Source organism: Typopeltis vanoorti, chromosome 15, assembly GCF_054136105.1.
Source record: "Typopeltis vanoorti isolate ZY-2024b chromosome 15, IOZ_Tvanoo_1.0, whole genome shotgun sequence".
Classification (NCBI taxonomy): domain Eukaryota; kingdom Metazoa; phylum Arthropoda; class Arachnida; order Uropygi; family Thelyphonidae; genus Typopeltis; species Typopeltis vanoorti.
Window position 1 is genome coordinate 101,517,688 of NC_143563.1, and position 22,200 is coordinate 101,539,887.

The 22,200-nt window shown below is 38.0% G+C and overlaps 1 protein-coding gene across 4 annotated transcripts in view; it reads right to left on the reverse strand.

The window, feature by feature from the left end:
- LOC150099031 (serine/threonine-protein kinase Nek8-like) overlaps positions 1-22,200 on the reverse strand; it is a 1,046,903-nt gene that overhangs the window by 670,930 nt on the left and 353,773 nt on the right. For all 4 annotated transcript variants that reach the window (XR_016549512.1, XM_090405252.1, XM_090405251.1 and 1 more), the window contains one exon: positions 16,334-16,351. Coding sequence is in view for 3 of the 4 variants with exons in the window: in XM_090405252.1 (XP_090261378.1) it covers positions 16,334-16,351 (18 nt within the window). In the remaining variant the exon portion in view is untranslated. The remainder of the gene's footprint in view (positions 1-16,333; positions 16,352-22,200) is intronic.

The window sequence follows — 22,200 nt, forward strand, 5'->3', positions numbered from 1 at the left end:
ACTCCTACCATTCCTATTCCAAAAACTATGCACAGTATGCCAACTCTGAAATTTTGCCAGAAGGATATCAGAAAAATCCTCAGCAGTCTTGGTACCAATAAGGTTCCTGGTTGTGACAGTATTCCTCGTGTTATACTAAAAGCTTGTGTTCTGGAACTCACACCTATCCTGCATCATCTCTTCAAGCAGTCATACTCATCTGGCATCTATTCCCACAACCTAGAAACAAGCTTTTGTCCAGGCTATTCAGAAATAGGGACATATGAGTCAGCCATCAAACTATTGTCCTACTGCCTTGACCTTAATCTTCTCAAAAATAGCAGAAAAGATTATCAGTAGTTAAACGATTCATTACCTAGAGACTTGCTAATTACTTAATGACATCAGTGTTGATTCTGCAACCATTGTCTCATACCAGGCCTCCATACTGACTCCCCAACATTTGGAAGCAGGCCACAAAAGAGTTCAGAGAAACTCAAGCGGTCACTCTTGATAATTTCAAGGCTGGCATTGTGGCCCTCTTACCAAGCTGCCATCCTATGGTATTCTTCCTTCCCTTTGCAAATGGAATGCCAATGTCCTCTCTGACTGTTCACTGCAGGTTATGATGGATTGTTTCCTTTCATCAGATTTTTCAATTAATGCTAATGTATTCCAAGGTTAAATGTTGCAACCTACACTCTTCCTTCTATACATTAATGATTTTCCCTCCTTGACATCGAATCCTATTTATAGCTTTGTTGATGAAAGTACTCTCCTTTCCTCTTTTTCATTTTCAAAACCTTATAACGCCCAGGTAACTCATGCTTCAAGATCTTCTTTAACCAATGTTTTAAATATCATGCTCCTTTCCATTCTTAAGTGGAGTGAGGATAACCTGATGAATTTTAATACCACAAAAACGCAATCCTGTCTCATTTCTAGGAAAAAGGACCATGCTGCTCTCTCTCTCTCTCCTTCACTTTTGAAAATATTACTCTTGCCAACCAGGACCAATTTTCTCTTCTATGGTTAATTCTCACATTTAATATATCTTGGCATAAAAACATTAGTTCCATGCTTCTTCAGCCTCCAAAAAAAAATTTGGTATTCTTTTCTATTCTAAACAGCATCTCTCCTGCTGAACTCCTCACACTTTATAATGCTCATATTCCTCAACCTTAGAATACTATTCCCACATTTGGGGGGGGGGGGGGTAGTATGCTAAAACTTCCCTCAGGCTCTTGATTGAGCAATTTGCTTAACTGATGACTCCCCACCCCCTCTCACTGACTCCCTCTAGTCATTCTCCCATAGATGTTCTCTGTTGCTTCGTTATGTCTTTTCTGTAGGTATTTCCGTGGGCACTGCTCCACTGAACTGGCCACTACCATCTCTCCATTTTCCTGTACTCATATATAATATAATACAAACAGCTGCCAGTCAACACCTGTTCATCTCAAACTCTTCAAACAAACTTCTCATCCTCTTTCTTCATTTCTTGCACTTCAGCTCTTGGGAACAGTCTTTCCCAATGACTATGACCTTCAGGCGCTTTTAAAAACACATCAACAAATTCCTCTCTTCTATCTAATTATCCACATATGGCACTGTTGTGTTATGGGTCTTGGAACCTCTCGTGCATGTGTGTGTGTGTGGGGGGGATTGATATATATAATAAATACATGATTAAAAAAAAAAGAGGAATAGTATTCATATGTAAAGAGTGAATCTGATAGATATAAGTACATCTATATGACTAATAAATTGCACTGGAGTAGATCTGGAATTAAGTGACTGGAGAAATCTTTGATTAGTATAATATTGGAAGTACAAAATAATGAAACATCTCACCAACTTATATGTCTCGAATCATTTAGACATATAAGTTAGTGAGAATAGCCTATTAAACAGATACAGAGGAATTACTGAATAGGATAGTGAGTGATGTGAAAAAGAGGGATCATCCCTGAAAACTGTCAATGGTCTTGTGAGTAATGAAATGAGATTTTTTGCTTGACAGGTGGTTAATGACTGGAATGCATTGACAGAGTGTGCAGTGAGTGCTGCAACACAATGTATTCAAGGCAAGGTATAATAGTTATTGTGGTATGTAAGTGTTCAACCACCCACAGTGAGCCTTCAGGTTCCATGAAGTCTTTGAAGTAATATTAATACTTCTTCTTCTGCAGCTTCTCCCACATAAGTGGGGTCACTGTTTGTAATGAGTCTCTTCCACACCTTCCTGTCTTGGGCTGTCACCACATCCAAGTTCTTCATCTTCAAGTCCTCTTCTGCCAGCTCCCTCCATCTCTTCTTTGGCCACCCATGCTTCCACTTTCCATGCACATCCATCTGCATGACCCTTCTTCCCACATATTCGTCCTTCCTCCTCATCACATGACCAAACCATCTCAACCTTGCCTCCTGTATTTTCACTCCTAAGTTCGTAACTTTCACTGCTCCCCTGACATAGTCATTTCTCAGACGATCCTTTCTGGTCACACCGCACATCCACCTAAGCATTCTCATCTCTGCTACTTCCATCCTGCTCATATTATTTTTCCTCATGGCCACAGTTTCTATAGCATATGTCATAGCTGGCCTCACTACTGTCCTATAAATTTTGCCTTTCAGATTGATCGGCACCCTCTTATTGCATAACACTCCAGCCATCTCCCTCCAGTTCCTCCAACCCGCTTGTATCCTGCATCCCACTTCCTTCTCAGCTCCTCCTTCTTCTTCCACTGTTGAACCTAAGTATCTAAAGTCTCTCACCTTCCTGATTACATTTCCTTTAAGCTCCAGATCTGTCTCCTGGCCGCCGCCCAATGTGCAACACATATACTCTGTCTTACTTCTGCTCAGTCTCATACCTCTCCATCTTTCCAGTTTAGTTCCCGCTTCTTCTCTTGAATCTACACACAACAAGATGTCATCTACATACAACATTGTCCAAGGTGCATCTTCTCTCACCTCCTCTGTTACCACCTCCATCACAATATTAAACAGAAACGGACTTAATGCTGACCCTTGATGCAAGCCAACTGTTACTGGAAAACTTTCTGTCAGTCCCAAACAGGTCCGAACACTTGTCTTCACATTTCTGTACATTTCCCGCACCAACCTGACATATTTCTCCGGCACCTTCTTCTCCCTCAGACACCTCCAGACTTCTTGCCTTGGCACTCTATCATATGCTTTCTTCAGATCAATAAATACCAGATGTAGCTCCCTTTGTTTCTCTCGATATTTTTCCATCATCTGCCATAACCCAAAGATAGCATCTGTTGTTGATCTACCAGGCATGAAACCAAATTGTTCCTTTGCAATCTCCACCTCCTTCCTCAATCTACCATCAAGAACTATTTCTAGGATCTTCATTGTGTGGGACATCAACTTTATTCCTCTGTAATTTTTACAGTCTTGTGTATCCCCTTTACCCTTGTAGATGGGGACAAGGTACTCTCCCTCCATTCCTCAGTTATATTTTCCTGTTGGCAAACTTTCATGAACAGGTCCCACAGCAGGTCAATTCCCTCTTCCCCCAGTGCCTTCCATGCCTCCACTGGAATTCTGTCGGGGCCCACCGATTTTCCATTCTTCAACCTTTTCATGGCCTCCGTCACTTCCACTCTACTGATGTTCTGCACCATCCCCTCAGAAGGCTGCCCATCTCCTCTGAGAGTCCTTGCATTTTCCTCATTCAAAAGTCCCTCAAAGTATATTTTCCATCTGTTTCTTATGTCCACATCCCTTCATAATACTCTTGCTTCAGCATCTTTGATCTGCCTCACATGTAAGATGTCCTTTGCTGCTTTATGTCTACATTTCGCTAGTCGGTAAATTTTTCTCTGTCCTTCCTTTGTTTCTAATTGATCATACAGATCTTGATATGCCATGGCCTTCACTTGTGCCACAACTCTCTTGGCTTCTTGCTTTCTCTCTTTGTACACCTCTCTGTCCTCTTCCACTCTTGACTCATCCCACTTCTGCTTTGCCTTCCTCTTAGCTGTCGCTGCCACTTGTACATCATTATTCCACCACCAACCCTCCTTCTGCTCTCTAATCTTTCCAGATGTCTCACCAAGCACCTCGATTGCACAGCTCAGGATTACTTTTGAATTATGTTTCCACCAATCCTGTACACTTTCCAGTCCATCCGAAATCCTCTCTAACACCCTCTCCCTAAAATGATTCCTCACGCTCTCCTCTTTTAAGCGAAACCACTTAATTGTCTTCATTCCACGGCATCCAGAAGTTCTTATCTTCGATCTTATTTGAAAGTCTGCGCACAGCAGTCGGTGTTGTTGTGCTACTTGATCTGTTGGAATTACTTTACAATTTATCACAACCTTAAGATGTTTTCTTCTAGTCAAAATGTAGTCAATTTGTGAGCTGTTGTTACCACTCCTAAATGTTATCAAATGTTCTTCCCTCTTGTAGAAAAACGAGTTCACAATTGCCAGATCAAACGCTACTGCAAAGTCCACAACACTCTCTCCTTCCTGGTTCATCATTCCCACTCCGTGGCCACCATGCACTCTTTCACAATCTCTATTCTGTCTTCCTATGTGTCCCTTCAAGTCTCCTCCGACAATTACCATCTCATTTTCTTCCAATTCCCTCATTTCTTCATCTAACACGTTCCAGAACTCATCTTTTTCCTCTGCTTTACAACCAATTTGCGGGGCATATACACATGATACGACCACCCGCTCTTCTCCAAGACCCAATTTCATTCACATGATCCTGTCATTCCTTCTACCCACGTCCAGTACTTCACCCTTCATTCTACCACACACCACAATTCCTACACCATTTCTTCCCTCGTTATTCGCTCCAGAGTAGAACAATTTATATCCATCTCCCAGTTCCTTTGCCTTTCCCCCCCCCTTCCACCTTGTCTCCTGCACACATAAAATGTCCAACTTCCTCTTCCTCATCATGTCTGCCACCTCTCTTCCCCTTCCAGTCATGCTTCCAACATTCAGTGTTCCCACTCGCAACATCCTGTCCACCTGCTGGGCTCGCTTCTTTAACCGCACCCACCCTTGATGCGGTAGCCCTTGTCCATTTCTCGCAGCTGTAGGGCGATGTGGCTGCGTGTCGCTTAAGGGGTATGCCCTAGCCCTTATATCATTTTCTCGTTGACTCATAATCATAGTTTGAGCTGGCATTGAAGTTTTCCGACCGGATGCCCTTCCTGACATCAACCCTCGCATTTATCCGGGCTTGGGACCGGCACCTATTGAGGCTAGCTTGCCTCCTTCGGCAGCTGCATAAGACGAAATGACTTAGCAAGATAGGAAAGACTCACCCCTAGCCCTCGAATACTCTAATAGCATCAGGGGGGAAGGAGCAAGGAGAGGAGAAAGAAGCAAAGAAAGAAGAGGAGGGACCAGTCTACAGAATAATATAGCAGATATATATTAGATGAAGTAAGGAATGGTCCAGCATCAGGTACCTCGGGTTTGCCATGCCCGTACTCACTAAAGTGAGCCCTTGAGGTATTTGAAGTAATATTAATACTATACACAACAAATAGGCTAGTCATAGTTACTTCACACTTATGCTTTGTTTTTTTTTTTAATATCTGATCCACACATGAAAGCCACATGACCTATAGCACATTAATGCTGTGTGGGGGAAAGAGGAATAGAAGAAAGGAGGAATCCATTCCCATTTGGCTTAAACAGCTGAGGGTTGTAATCTTTGGATAAGGCAGAGTGGGGGAGACTGTTCCAAAGGACAGAAGTAGAATAAAAGAGGAGGCAGTGAATTCGATTCGGTGAGTTTCAATATGGACTGTAAAAGGGTGTTGGTTAGCAGTGGCTCTTGTTTTAATGATTTTGGAAGAGAGTAGAGGAATAATAGTGGTCAATTTAGCAAGTCCATGAAAGTATCTGTAGAAGAGATACAAGGCAGAAACTGAATGTCTGTGAGAGGGGGACTGAAGTAAGTATGTGAGAGAGGGATCATTAATTAGCCAGATTGCCCTCTTCAGGATCAGGGGTGACTCGTGCAAAGGCACTGCATAACTGCAGCACCCCCAATTTTTCTCGATATATAAATATATTTATTAATTTACTTATATTTGCTTGTAATATTTAATTTTATCATCAACAATCCTTTACAATTGTCTTATTTTGTATAAAAAATAATAAAAATCCATTTTGTAGCACTTAGGAGGGCAAAGGATGCTAGCAGCACTGTGTTTACCACAGTGTCATATTGCAAATATTTGCTGCGCAAGCATATGCACGTCATAGTGAGATGCAAGCTATAAGCATAATGCGGCACTATCCGTTGCACAGTTCCACTATTGTTTATATGCAGTTTGCGCCAGTAGTAGAGTGTTCGTAGTGCTTATCGTGTTTACTCCATCTCTTTAAATATTTGAACATTACAATTAAAGACATAACATTTGTTATAGCTTTTATTTTAGAACATTATTGGGGTTATGATAATGGATTTTATTTTTAAGTAATTTTGAATTATACTAAACTGTATAATTTAATCGATAATAAAGAATATTTTTTCATGTTTAATTTTTTTAAAAAATTTTTACCATGATTTTGATATTTTATTCAAACACGTATACACTGTAAATACAATGTATATGTATATTTCAAAAGTTGCAGCACCCCTACGATTTCAAGCCATGAGCCGTCACTGTTCAGGATAGAATCAAGCAATCTTAGAGATGATTTTGATGCACCATCCCAAATATGGAAGCAATACTCCATGGATGGGCAGATATGGGCATTATATAGAGTTAGCAGCTGTGAAGTAGTGTCGTGTGCAAAAAGTACACCAAGTTTTTTGACAGCTGCAGAAGCTATAGTTGAAATGTGATTGTGCCAGGAAAGAGCTGAGGTGCAGGTTTGTCCAAGAAGAGAAATCTGATTGTGCTTGGATATCACAGTATTACTGAAGGTAAGGGTGGGGGTTTGCATGTGAGCCTTTTTTTGGGGGAGAGAACAGACAGGATTGTGTTGGTGGCATTGAAGTTTACAAGATTGTCGTTGCCAGACTGAGATATAGCTAGGAGATCTGAGTTCAGGTTGCTTGTCATTTTAGATCTGAGGATTCTAATACTTGAGCACTGCAAGGTTTGTTGAATGAAAAGGAAGAATGGAGTGTACTATTGTTAGCAAAGCTATGGATAGGATTAAAAGTCTATGAGAACAGGTCGTTTATAAACTAGAGAAAGAGAGTGAGTGAAAGAACAGAACCTTGGGGCACTCCTGCACTGGTGGGGAAATCTGAGGAGAGTAAACCTGGAAGTGAGGGATCAGTCAGAAAGTGAGAAAGATAAGTGAGAAAGCTGGCCTGGTTGGCCGGGTAGTTAGCGTATCCGCTCTCCAGCCAGAATGCTGCGAATTCGAATTCTGCCGCGGGCATGGATGTTGTGATTATCTGTGAAAGTACTAGTGATGGTAGTCGGCAGTAGATGGCGTTGGTGTTAGATGACGAAGATTGGTGGAGTAGTGAGACGAGGAGTAGTAGAGTAGATGCCCTCCCTCGATGAGTCTTTGGACTCCCTGGAGGTGTGATATAATAATAATAATTTTTTGTCGATTATAATAAATATTGTAACCAATATAAAATCTTTCCAGTTTCTCTACTTCTATTTAGTAGAACTTTCCATTGGATCATAGGCACAAATAAGTCTCCTTATTTACATAAATTCTTGCAAAATTTGTTATCTCCTAAAATCCTTCTTTCTAAATATAAAAATCATCAGAATGAATGATGAATATCTGTAACAAACATTAAAAAGCATTTTTATATGTTATATTGCTAGTTTGCAAAAGTTTTTTTTTCCCTAACTTTTTAGTAAATGATATTTTAACGCATCATCAATTATAAATATCAAAATTCTCTTCCCATTTCTAACTGGTGTGGTGTAAGGGGAAAGGAGACATTGTGAAAAAAGAATTTCTTCTACAGTAAGTAATGGAATGCCCATCACATGCAGGATGTGAAATATGCAGGACAGGAAAGCAGCTGTACAATGCATATTTTACTGTTTCCATTATTTTAACAGCTATTGCAGATTAGATCTTTGATATTAAAATACTTACATTTGATGGCATTTACTGAAGGTGACCATTATGCAATTTCCAAGCAAGATTCTTTCTGTTAGAGTATTTTTAAACTTCATTAACTTATGAAACAGAATGTGCATAACTTCTTTTGTGACAATGTGAAATCATTCTTGATTTCATCCATCAAATTCCTTGGCTAGTTGAATATGGAGCCTCTGATAATCACCCACCTTATAGTTACACATATAGTCCTTCCTGATAATAACTTTTTCCTGTTTGACTACATTACAAACCATTACCTTATGCTAACTAATAATTAAGGAATTGACAGCATACACTGGAAATATAAATTAAATAAACTTTAATATATACTTTCCTTAGCTTTTCCTAAGGAAAGTATATATTAAAGTTTATTTAATTTATATTTCCAGTGTACACTGTCAATTCCTTAATTATTAGTTATCATGTTTAACCAGCGTATAAGCCTCTCTACAAGAATTACCTCATGCTAGTACCCCATTTTGGAGTGTCATGGCAGAATAGGCAAAATATTTTCTTATACCGAGTTCTGATATTATTAATGGATAGAATGTGTGCCACAGTGATGCAGCAGTTTCAGATTTAAGCACAGAATGATGTAATAATGGGAGCTAAAACCTGGAAGATACTGAAATAGGATCAATGCAGAACTAGTATATTTTTCACATACAAGTGGAAAAATGGTGTATCCCAAAATTATTAAAATGCTCTGAATCATAGATAGCAGAACAAAGATTTTTCACTCTTTTACAAAAATAAATTATTATTATTGTTAGGTAATCTCCATGGAGTCAACAGCCTAATTGTGGGAGACCCACTCGAGCAACATGTCTATCATAATGAGCTTGGAAGTTATTTACACTACCTGCGCTCACAACTCATTCCAATCACTAACAACTCTCTACATAAAAAATCAAACTCATGGCCCTCTTCACCACATCTCTATACAACTTTCAGGAATGGCCACTTGTTCTTTCCATCTTAACATCAATCTTTTTACAATTTGTTCTCTATTAATCTGACAGAATCCCTTAACTTATCATATTGCCTTTTTTCCTCCTATTTACCAATCTTAATCCACATTCTCTCAAATGCGCTTCATAACCAACATTCCAGAATCCTGATATCACTTTGGTTATTTGTCTTTGGACCCTCTCTAGTGTTTCTGCATTACAATGAAAACAGGTGACCAAATTTGAGCCCAATAGTCCATATGTGGTTCAGATCAATGCCTTATATAGATGCACCACCACCTCCTTTTATCTACATATCAGTGTAGGAAGTTTTTTCCACTTGGTTAGACTATAAATTATATATTTGGTTTAATCCTTTATCCAAGTGTAAGCAAACAAAGTTTGTGCCTGAAGTATCTTCAGGACTGGGACAACTCGTAGCAAAGGTGGACTAAGTTCTCATCACTTTCCTTAGTATCGAATAATGCAAAGCACATCTCCTTGTGGACATGTATACTGCTATGCATTATATGACGGGTCACTACCCAAACCGGTGTCAACCATTATTGAGGTCTCTTCAGTGGGAGCCAGACCCTGAAGTGATTAAAAGGTGGAAGCAATGCAGAACTCATATTTGTTGGTACACTTTTTTTTGCTTACACTTTATCACTTTGTTTGCTTACACTTTATCCAAGTGTAAGCAAACAAAGTTTGCACCTGAAGTATCTTCAAGACTGGGGCAACTCGTGGCAACGGTGGACTAAGTTCTCATCACTTTCCTTAGTATCCCATAATGCAAAGCACATCTCCTTGTGGACATGTATACTTCTATGCATTATGGGAATTGCCCCAGTCCTGAAGATAGTTCAGGTGCAAACTTTGTTTGCTTACACTTGGATAAAGAATTAAAAATATTATATAATTTAATAAATTATATATTTATTAAATTATAAATATATACTTTATAGTCTACCCAAGTGGAAAAAACTTCCAACATCTTTCTCTAATCCAGAGTAATTTAATAATAAGGTGTGACACCTTCTGGCAACTAGCATATGGAAATATGTGTTCTGCATTGCATCAACCTTGGTATCACCTCTGGGTCTGGCTCCCACTGAAGAGACCTCAATAAAGGTTGAAACTGGTGTGGGTAGTGACCCTTCCCATAATGCATAGCAGTATACATGTCCACAAGGAGATGTGCTTTGCATTATGGGATACTAAGGAAAGTGATGAGAACTCAGTCCACTTTTGCCACAAGTTGCCCCAATCCTGAAGATATTTCAGATGCAAACTTTGTTTGCTTACACTTGGATAAAGGATTAAACTAAATATATAATTTATTTACATGTCACTGTACTTTTTATCATAGCAGCAATACAATGTGCAGTCTTTGCAACATGTGTGATGTGCCCTCAGAACCTCAGTCCACTATCCACCATCACTCCAAGATCTTGAGTCTCATCCACTCCTGAAGTACAGCTCTACCAATACATGTATGTAGCCTTATATCTCTGTATCCCAAAGTGTAACACTTTGCATTTATTAACATTAAAACTTCAATGTTTTAATGTGAATAAAACTCATTTGACCAAGCTAAAAGCTATTCAAAACTTCATTTAGAGAATTAACATCAGCTATTCCTGATAATTCTACCTTACTATGGATCATTGCCTACCATTTGAAGATCCCTAATCAATCCACATGAAATATTATTAACAAACAAGTTAAACAGTAGGGGGGCCCCAGGAACAGAAGCCTAAGGCACACCACTGATCACCTTCCTTTTCTGTGACACAGCTCCATCATACACAACTTGCTGCTTTCGTACAGAGAATTTGCAATCCATCTAATCAATATACTATCTACCATTATCCTCTGCAGCTTGTACACCAACTTATCATGTGGTAATCTACTGAATTCTTTCACAAAGTCCACAAATATCACTGTATATGATTCTCCCTTATCCAACATATTCATCACATTATCATAAAATATAAGCAGATTGCTAAAACATGACCTGTCCTTCATAAACCCATGATGACCATCATAGAGAATCTAATGTTCATCAACCAAATTCTGTATTCTATTTCTAACCAATTTTTCCAACACTGATCCCAACTGCAGATATACAGACTGGTCTATAATTGGAAACTTCTGTTCTTGAATCATACTTGTGGAAAGGTATTATTTTACCTTCTTTCCACACCTTTGTAACCTCATCCACTGCAAGACTTTCATTAAATAACTAGGACAGTGGAATAGCTAACTCTTTTGCACATTCTTTAAAAATACATGGTGATATGTCATCCATTCCCAAAGCCTTAATAATATCTAATACGAGCAAAACTCGATACTCCCTCACTCTTTCAACTTTAATTCTCCTAATTCTTGGCTACCTTCTAAGAGGGTGGTTGTGGTCTGAAAAGTTCTCAGCCTTGACCATTGATGACAACACTATCAGCAAGATTTTTTTTTTCTAAGTTGGTAAATCTGTTATAAGCATTGATGTGAAATTGCAAGTCATTCTATCAAGTAGTTGTTTTATATAGCTGTCTGAAGCAAAAGTGTTGTCTGTATCCCCTTGAAATGGATAAAATTGAGTATCGCGCTGTTATAAAATTCTTTGTAAAAGAAGGTTTAACACCAAAAGAAATTCATTCGAAGTTCATAAAAGTTTATGGGCACTCTTCTCCTTCGTTTTCGATAATTAAGAAATAGGCTGCCGAGTTTACACGTGGCCGTACCAGCCTTGAAGATGATCCACGTGAAGGATCATCTTCAAGTGTAACAACACCAGAAATCATTGATCAAGTGTAAGATATGGCATTGGATGACTGGTGAGTCAAAGTGCATGAAATTGCCGAGGCTATAGGCATTTCAAAAGAACATGTAGGATATATTTCGCATGAAGAATTGCAAAATGAAAAAGCTTTGCACAAGATGGGTGCCATGCTTGCTCACAGCAGATCAAAAATGCATTAACTTGAAAATCTATGAACAGTGCTTGGAGCATTTTAACAAGAATAAAAATTATTTTGTGCATTGATTTATTATTATGGATGAGACTTGGACATTACACACCAGAATCCAAACAGCAGTCAAAACAGTGGACAGAAGCTGGTTGTTCAGTGCCAAAGAAGACAAAGTTGGTTCAATCAGCAGGAAAGGTCATGGTATCAGTGTTTTGAGATGCTAAAGGCATTTTGTTTATTAATTATCTTGAAAAGGGTAAAACAATAAATATATTATTATTCCAATCTTTTAACCAGACTAGATGAAAAAATCTGTGAGAAAAGACCTGGTTTGCAGAAGAAAAAAATCATCTATCATCAGGACAATGCACCTGCCCACAAAGGCATTTTGGCAATGGGAAAATTAAGGGATCTGCACTATAAACTGTTGAAGCATCCCCCCTATTCCATAGATTTGGCTTCCTCTGATTTCTATCTCTTCCCAAAACTAAAACTCTTCCTCTCTGGTCAGTGTTTTTCTTTGAAAAAAGAGGTGATTGCAGCTGTAGAGGGGCATTTTGCAGATCTTACTGAGAACCCTTACAGGGACGGGATAATGGTACTAGAGCATCGCTGGAATAAACGTATTAGTCCTAAAGGAGATTATGTTGAAAAATAAAACGAATTTAGAAATTATAAATTAGTTTTTTCATTGTTAGGTGGCCGAGAACTTTTCAGACCATCCTTGTTGCACATCATCATTCACACCACTAGATTTCACTGATGAAGAGTTCATTAAATAATTCCATATATCATTTGCTGTGGTTACTTTGCTACCATTGCTATCCACTAGCATCAACTTAGCATAATTATTTTTCCTCTAGCTTGCCACATAGCAGAAAAATTCCCTTGGATTAGCTTTGACCTGACTGACCAATCTCCTCTCATATTCTAGTTTTTCTTTTTTAACCATGCTTGTCAACTTTCTGGTCCTGTAGTTTGTATTCTTCATGCATCAGTTCACTACACACTGTCTTGCACTTCCTTCATAACTTCTTTTGTGACAATGTGAAATCATTCTTGATTTCATCGTATATCCATCAAATTCCTGGGCTAATTGAATATGGAGCTTCTGATAATCACTCACCTTATAGTTACACATATAGTCCTTCCTGATAACTTTTTCCTGTTTGACTACATTCCAAACTATTACCTCATGATCACTTTCACCTACAGGTGGCAGTGTTGATACCTCATTCACAACCACATCCTATGATGATATGACCAAATCTAACACCAACAAACGTTGTGTTGCTTCCATCACATGCTGTTTTACATAGTTATTCTGCAGAAACCCAACAAACTCATTCTCCTTGTTACTATACACTATCACATTTCCAATCTATTGATCTCAACTTCACACTAAACAACTTCAAGAATTAAAGATTCCAAGAAATTATATACTTGGTTTAATCCATTATCCAAGTATAAGCAAACAAGTTTGCACCTGAAGTATTTTCAGGACCTGGGCAACTTGTGGTAATGGTGGTATGACTTCACATCACTTGCCTTAGTATCCCATAATGCAAAGCACATCTCCTTACAGACATGTATAATGCTATGCATTAAGGGAAGGGTCACTACCCAGACTGGTTTCGACCTTTATTGAGGTCTCTTCAGTGGGACCAGATGCAGAGGTAACTCATATGTGACTTCTGCATTACTTCAACCTTAGTGTCACCTCTGGGTCTGGCTCCAAAGGATGTGCTTTTGTGCAGAATTGGTTGTGGCAAGGCTATAGCCAATGAAGTTTTAACTGAGGTTCGGCTATTGCTGTTTCTGGGTCTGGCTATCATGGAGGCACTTTTGTGTTGAAGTGGTTGTGGCAATGCTGTAGCCAATGCAGTCTTAACTGAAGCTTGGCTATTGCTGTTTCTGGGTCTGGCTCTCAGTATGTGCTTTTGCGCAGAAGGGGCAGTGCTTTCCCTGAGATATGAGCAGCTCTGGTTGGGGCCACTGCTGAGATTATAGCTCTGCTCGGGTGGGGTGAGCCTGCCACTGGGGGAGCCAACGCTGAGTTAAATGATGACTAAGGTTCCTCATTGTTGGGTGATCTGAGTGATTGCACGAGTTTTTGGAGAGGTAACCCTGCACTTAAACCGGGAAAACAGTCTAGGTAGTGACCCTTCCCTTAATGCATAATATTATACATGTCTGCAAGGAGATGTGCTTTGCATTATGGGATACTAAGGCAAGTGATGCGAAGTCATACCACCTTTACCATGAGTTGCCCAAGTCCTGAAAATACTTCAGGCACAAACACTTTGTTTGCTTACATTTGGATAATGGATTAAATCAAGCATATAATTTCTTGGTATCTTTAATCAAGTGAAAAACCTTAGAAACAGCTTCAAGAATCTTCACACATACTACTATTTTCTACTTCAACTCTTGAAGAACAGCATTCTTCTGCTACCATTCACAATACTCTCCCTCCCCTCCTCCCTTGATCTTTTTATCCTTTTGGAAAATTCTATATCCTATCATTTCAAGTCCTGACAATATATTATCCTGAGTCAACCCAGTTTAACTTATGCCAATTATCTTTGGGCATACAGATTTGATCAATGCTACAAACTCATCTCCTTTATTTATGATATTCCACAACATTAGTATACAAAGAATAACAATTACCCAATCTTTGAAGTCATTACATCAACATAACTCTTTACTCACTTTACTGTAGTGCACTTCTCTCTTCATTCTGACCATCACTGTTTCCCTGATCCTGACTATGATTTTCATTTATATTCTTAAGATTCTCCACCATTTTTCACTGAATCACTTTGCACTTTTATAATCACTTCCTCACCTTTAAATACATTCTCATAGAAGGACAGGTCCTTCCACAACCTGCTTCTCAACTTTCCTCTGACTCCTAGTGGTACAAATTTTGTATGGACTCTGTGCACTCTTATTAAACAACAATTATTCCAAATGATCAACACCAAATCCATTCAGATGCATTCCATATATTCGCAAATTGAACACACTCTGCCTGACACAATTCACCCATACTTCTCAGTCCACTACTGTCATATCTGGGTCAACAAACTAACCATTTTTCCAATGACAATATTATTCTTCACTTCCTGCAACAATCTCTTCAAATCCCTTAACACATTTTTGTCCCACTATTCAAGTTGTTGGTACCCACTACCACTAATTTTGATGCTGTTCCTCCCTTCTATACAAAGCATCTGATATTCGTTTTATTGTACCACCTATAAAACATGTCTTGTGTATTTTATCCTTTACCACACTTTTAATGATTGAGTCACTATATAAAGTAATCCTATCCTATCATCCTTAGATATTTGCTAATTCTTATTAACTTCCTCATTGCTGACACTAATTATCCTCTTCTTTAAACATTCAATTTCCTCCTCCATACATTTAACTTGACTCTTCGTTTCCATTAACTCTTGCCTAAGCTCTTCCACACCACTTCTGTTATTACTGTTGTCAGCACTCCCATCCATGTTCTGATTATTCCCGGTAACACCGTTCTCATTTTTGTGACATCCTAACCTTTCGTTGCACTTGTTCCATACTATTCTTCCTTTTTATCATTCTATTTAACACTCCATAATTCTTTAACTTTTTTGGATGCACACATAAAACAATTGTTGCATCTTATCCACTGCAAAAAGTCCAGGGAAAAACTTGATCTCCGAGTTGAGACCTTCCATGCTGCTGGCATACGCTTCTTTGCTACACTGCAACCATTTTATTATCATAATTTTTGTTTAACAATAAAAAAACAATGTGAACACTTTTCAAACCTACTACACCACAGTACAATGATTATATCATGTCTGGCCAACACAAAAAAGCACTATTATACAAATCTACACAATATAATTTAGAAAAAAAAAACACTTTTCATAACACTGTTCAAATACATACTACTTCTCATTGCAACATTATATATGATAAGAAATTATGTTCTTGTTTAATTCCATAAATCAAGTATAAGCAAACAGTTGCAAGTGATGTATCTTCAAGACATCAATTGTTTCAGTATCCCATAAGGTACAGCACACTCCCTTTCAGGAATGTATATTGCCATTCATTATCATAAGGTCACCACCAAGACTATTTTCAACCTTTACTGAAGTCACATAAGTGGGAGATGAAAAAACTTTCCATATCACTTAATTTATACAAATATAAATTAATTTAATCAGCATTCTCTCTCTCTCTCTCTCTCTCTCTCTCTTGTCTTGTACAAATTTGAAATAGAAACATTTTCACTAAATGAAGTCTGTAAGCATAAGTTCATAATTCTTACCGTGAGTGTTTAGCTGCCCTACAAAAAATAAAAGAAAAAAATCAAAATTATATGTATATAATCTAAAAAATATTATATATATATATATATATATACACACACACACACACACACATACACACAAACACACACAAATGGTGTCCTAAAGCTAAGGATGAACTCTGTATATCAAAAGTGTTCATATTTATAGGCAAAAAATTTGACTACAGCCAAATGTGGATATAAATTTATTGCAAGCCTACTCATAAATTATATTACACAAAAATATGTTCTAATGTGGTTTTGAGGCAGTATGATGTGAGATAGAGGTGAATCGAATCAAATACTTGGTTGGATGTTGTTATAGACCAGGAAACGTGGGTGGTGGTGATAATGAAATGTATAATCAAATTAGCCAAGCAAATATGAAAAGGGTGATCATTATGGGTGATTTTAATTATGGCAATATAACTAGAATGATGAGATATCAACTGGAAGTAAAGAAAATGAGTTTCTTGAGTTTTTGAGGGATAACTACCTCAGACAGTATGTAACAGAGGGCACATGAGGATTGAGGGTCTTGGATTTGGTCATCTCATCAGAGGATGTAATTATAAATGAGGTGTCAAATCATCCACCAATCGGTGAGAGTGACCATGAGGTGACTACCTGGGTGGTTGCCAGCAGTGTGAGGACCTCTGTGAGAAAAGGGTATATGTGGAACTACAAGGGGGGTGATTATGAAGAGCTCAGGAGACAGCTTGTGGGTGTAACATGGAATGAGGGGTTAGCTGGAAAAGAGATCAATGCAGCTTGGGGGATTTTCAAAAACTATCTTGTAGATGCAATGTCTAAATATATTCCAAAGGTGAGGAAGGTTAAATAAAGTAGGCATGAGATGGATGAATATAGAGATTAAGCATGCGATACAGAGAAAGAGGGCATTGTGGAGGCAGAATAAGCGAAGTGGAAATAACCAATTCCATGAGGTCTACAATGACCACCCAAGGAGGGTGGCTTGGTTGGTGAGGGTAGCTAAAGAGAGGTATGAACAGCAGTTAGCTAATGAAGCTAAAAAGAATCCTAAGGAGTTCTTTCGATACGTAGCCAGCAAAAGAAAGAATGATCATGGAAGAATGACATTGATTGGAGAAAATGGTATAAACACAGCTGTTGCAGAATGTGTGGTGGAGATACTTAATGAGCAGTTCATACAGGTCTTTCAATCTTGTGATTGTGACTTCATGGAGAGATTGAGAGCAGTAGATGATTGGGAGAAGAGACTGACTGTAAGTGAGCAAGAGGTGTATGGGGAGTTGAGTAAACTAGATGTTAATAAGGCTGTGGGACTTGATAATATATCACCACATATTCTGAAGGAATGTGCCAGGGAGTTGACACCTGTCGACATTTTTTTTAATATGAGTCTTGCACTCGGTCAAGTCTCTAAGGAGTGGAAGGAGGGCAAGATTGTACCACTTCATAAAGGAGGTGATCAAACTCAAGCATTAAACTATAGGCCTATCTGTGTCAGGTGGTGTGGTCAAGTTGTTGGAGAAGCTTGTGAGAACTAGGATCCAGAGTTGGGTTGAGAACAATGGTATCATCCTTGATGGACAGCATGGATTTGCTAAAGGGAGGTCATGTTTTAGTAATCTACTTACTTATTACAATAAAGTGACTGCTTCCTTGGACAGAGGAGAAGGATACACAGTGATATACTTGGATTTCGCAAAGGCTTTTAATAAATTACCTCATGATAAATTGATAGTCAAACTGCAGCGGATGGGGTTGGATATTAGATTGGTGCACTGGATTGGAGTTGGCTGTCTGATAGGTATCAACAAGTTTTGTATGGGGAAGTGATGTTGAGGAAAAGGAAAGTCACTAGTGGAGTGCATCAGGGATATGATTTAGGGCCTTAAATATCATTAATGGCCCTAAATCAGATCCCTGATGCACACACTTCACCTATATCATTAACTTGTATGTTAATGATATAGGTGAAGATTTGGATGGAGATATTCTGTTGTTTGCAGATGATGCAAATTTGGGACGAACCACGAAGAATAGTGAGGATTTTGTGACCTTGCAGGAAGCCTTGAATAAATTTAGTGATTGGGCACAGAAATAGGGATGTGAGTTCAATGTTGCAAAATGTAAGGTTTTAGAATTTGGAAAACAAAGATGGGATGCAGAATTTATGCTTGGTGAGGATACATTGTTGGAGGTGGAAGAAAAAAGAGATCTGGGGGTGATAGTTGGTAAGGATCTGAAATTTAGGGGACACATTGCCAAAATTGTAAAGACAACACAAAGGCTTCTGGGAATGATGCGGAGAACAGTGACGTGTAGAATAAGGGGGATTCTTGTGCCATTGTATAAGGCTTTGATTAAGCCACACATGGATTATTGTGCCCAGATTTGGTCACCTGGTTTTCAGAAGGATGAAGAGATGTTGGAAAGGGTCCAAAGCGACTGACTAAGGTAGTTTCTGACCTCTGGAATGTCGAGTATGAGGAAAGACTGAGAAGATGTAATTTGAAGAGTTTAGTGGAGAGAAGGAAGAGGGGAGATATGACAGAGACCTACAAGTTGTTAAGGGTTGTTATAGGATCAATGGCGGAAAAGTTCTACAGAGAGTAGTGGGAGATCAGGGGAGAACCAGAGGTCATCCCTGGAAACTGTATAAAGAGGGTGTGAGAAGCAGGTTTTTTTCGTGCAGAATTGTGAGTGATTGGAATGCCTTGCCTGAGAGTGTGGTGTCTGCAAGGAGTTTGAATGTGTTTAAGACACGGTATGATGAGATGTGTGTGAGATAAAAGGACCTCCTAGATGAGTCTTTAACTCCATGAGGTCTTGTTTAATAATAATAATAATAACATCATTGAAGAAAAAATGTACGAATTTGAAAACAAGGACCAAACCAAACTTGTAGATTTTTAACAAATGTTAAAAATCCTACAAGTGGTGAGGTTGTCTGTAAGGATAAAATAATTAGAACTCCATGGAGAACTGAGAAAGTTAAAGAAGCAGTGAAGGAAAAGAAAGCACGTGGAAAGTTCCTGGCAAGTAAGTCAGCTTATGCTCTTAGAGAATACAGAAAAAAATGTAAGAAAGCAAAGCACTCTTTAAAACTAGCTAAAGAAAAGTCATGAGAAGATTTTCGTAAAAACAGAAAATAGATATCAGGAAGGTGACAAAATATTCTGGAGGGTATTGAAAAAGCTTATAAATGGGGGAAAGGTACTGTAAAAGGAATTAGAGATGATAAAGGTGACATGAAAATTGAAGACAAAGATATTCTAGATGTCTTTGAGTAATTACTTTGAAAGACCACTAAATGAAACAAGCAGTGCCAACAGGAATGCAGTCAGGAATACATATCCATACTTGAAATAGAAAAAGTCATCAAAAACCTGAAATGTGGAAAGGAAGCTAGAGTAGATGATATTCAACCAGAAATGCTAAAATATGGAGGTATAAAAGTTTTACAGTAGCTGCATTGCATAATTCAGAAGGCCTGGTTAAAGGGTAAAATTCCAGATGATTGGAGCAGATCTCTCATAGTACCCATCTATAAAAAGGGAAATAAAACAATGCAAGAATTACAGAGATATTTCCCTACTTAGTGTTCCTGAAATGATTTATGCAAGTATACGAGAAACTTGAGAAACAGCTAAGAAAAACTGTGGAATGGAAGTTTGGTGAAGAACAAGCTGGATTCAGGCAAATAGAGGTTGACAGGATCAGATTTTCACTTTAAGACAAATAATTGAGAAATCTTGGGAATATAACAAGGATTTGTATTTAAATTTTGTTGATCTGGAAAAGGCATATGATAAGATGCCAAGAGGAATGCTATTCAAAACACTACAGTTATATGGTATAAATGGAACATTATATCAAGCAATACATAGTCTCTATTTAAGCAGACTCTATTTATGTCTGCAGTTAGACTTGAAGGAAGTACAGGAAGATGGTTTGAGGTAAAATCAGGTGTGTGTGACAAGAGTGTACATTATCTCCATTCTTAGTCATTATCTATATGGATCACATTATGAAGGAAAGTGGTATTAAATCTGATATCAAAATTGATGATGTTAATTTTAGTTCTTTATTTATGCAGATAATGTTATACTTCTGAATAAAATCACTACTAGTCTACAAGATTCTCTCACTGGATTGAATAACTATTGTTATTAAATTTGGTATGAACATCAGCATTAAAAAGATGATGACAGTGAAAATAGGCAGAAACTTTATAGTTATAGAAGTGTAGAATTACAGAAATTGTTATTAGTTTAAGGTTAATTTGAAATCGATGTGTTGTATGTGCATTAATTGAGAAAGAAATAGGGCATTCATCGATATATTTGTGTTAAGTAATCGGGTTAAGGACAGTTTGGATTTGTTAATATCACCTAATGAGAGATACCGATTGGGAACTAGGTTTTGTTTGTAAATTTTTGCATAATTAATTTTAGGGACGTTCATTTAGCATAGTTTTGATTAACATGTATTGTATTTTAGAATGAATAAATTTCTTTGTTTCTTAACCCAAAATACGTGTATGATCTTCAAAGCCAATGCACCACCTGCTAAGAATATCGAACCGGTATAAGCAAAAACGCAGGAAACGGTCATGACTGCTGTTTAGAATTATTAGTAAGGGCTTGTTTAACATTGATAAATATTTGGAATCATGATAATCTGTAGGTCAAATCCCTGACAAGAAGTTCTCTCTTGTATAGAAATCAAGATGGCGCAGCTAAACAAATAAATTTTCTTGATTCAAAAAGGACTTGACCTCAGAATTTATAGATCAGGGAGAATTCTCCTTGTTTGAAGACTTTGCACACGATTTAAGATTGAAGGAGAGGCCACGAAGGATTACAACAAAGTAGCAGAGGACAAAGGATATAGTTGAGGGTTAAACAAGACAAGATTTATCTTTGAAAAAGTAATTAAGAGGAAGTCAATATAGAAATATAGAGTTTTACATATATGTAAATGAATAACATTAAAAAATAAAACAGACAACAAATATAAAAATAGCAATGATGCAGCCAACAGGATGTGTGATTTACTAAATTAATCATAAACAAATTAAATTTGTAAATCTAGGTAGGTTGGTTTTGGCTGGAAATCAAATGAATTTGGTGCAGGAGGAATTTAATTAGCTATACTAAGTATAAGATAATATTGAAAATTTGTAAATCTATTTACAAGAATGAGCCTGCCATCTAGTTCAAACATGGATGAAGGAGAATTTTTCAGGACCATCACTCCTCAAGAAGTTTTTCCACAGTTTTCCGTAGAAGAGAATGATGACATATTAGCTATTTTTAGCTACATTGAAGAGTTGAGAAAGGCAAGGAGGTGGACGGACTTCCAACTCCTAATCTTGCTGCGTAGTAAGCTGGTGGGGAAAGCTAAGAATTTTTTCCACACTTCCCCATACTTAAGGAAACATTAAGCTATGAAAAATTTAAGGAGATGTTAACTGCCAAATATTCCCGTGAGAGGGGTCCCTTCCGAACCTGGAAACTTTACAAGTGTGTACAAGGTAGAGGGGAAGATGTGACTAATTTTCTGAACAGTCTGCTCTCCGTTACACGATCTATGAGAGTGAGAGTCCGTGGAGGAAAGGTCTCATCTTGATTGGATAGCCTTCCAACAGTTCAGGTTAGGGTTGCGTGATGAATTACGAGAAGTAATATACAAAAAGCGATCCAACAACTTGGATGGGTGCTATATGCTGGCCAAAGAAAGAAAAGGGTATTAGAGGAATTATCTCATGCTAGTTCCCTGAGAAGGTTGTTACTAGAAGGACCGAACATACAATCCCCTCCCCTTTCACGTTCAGAATGTGAGAGCGATTCTAA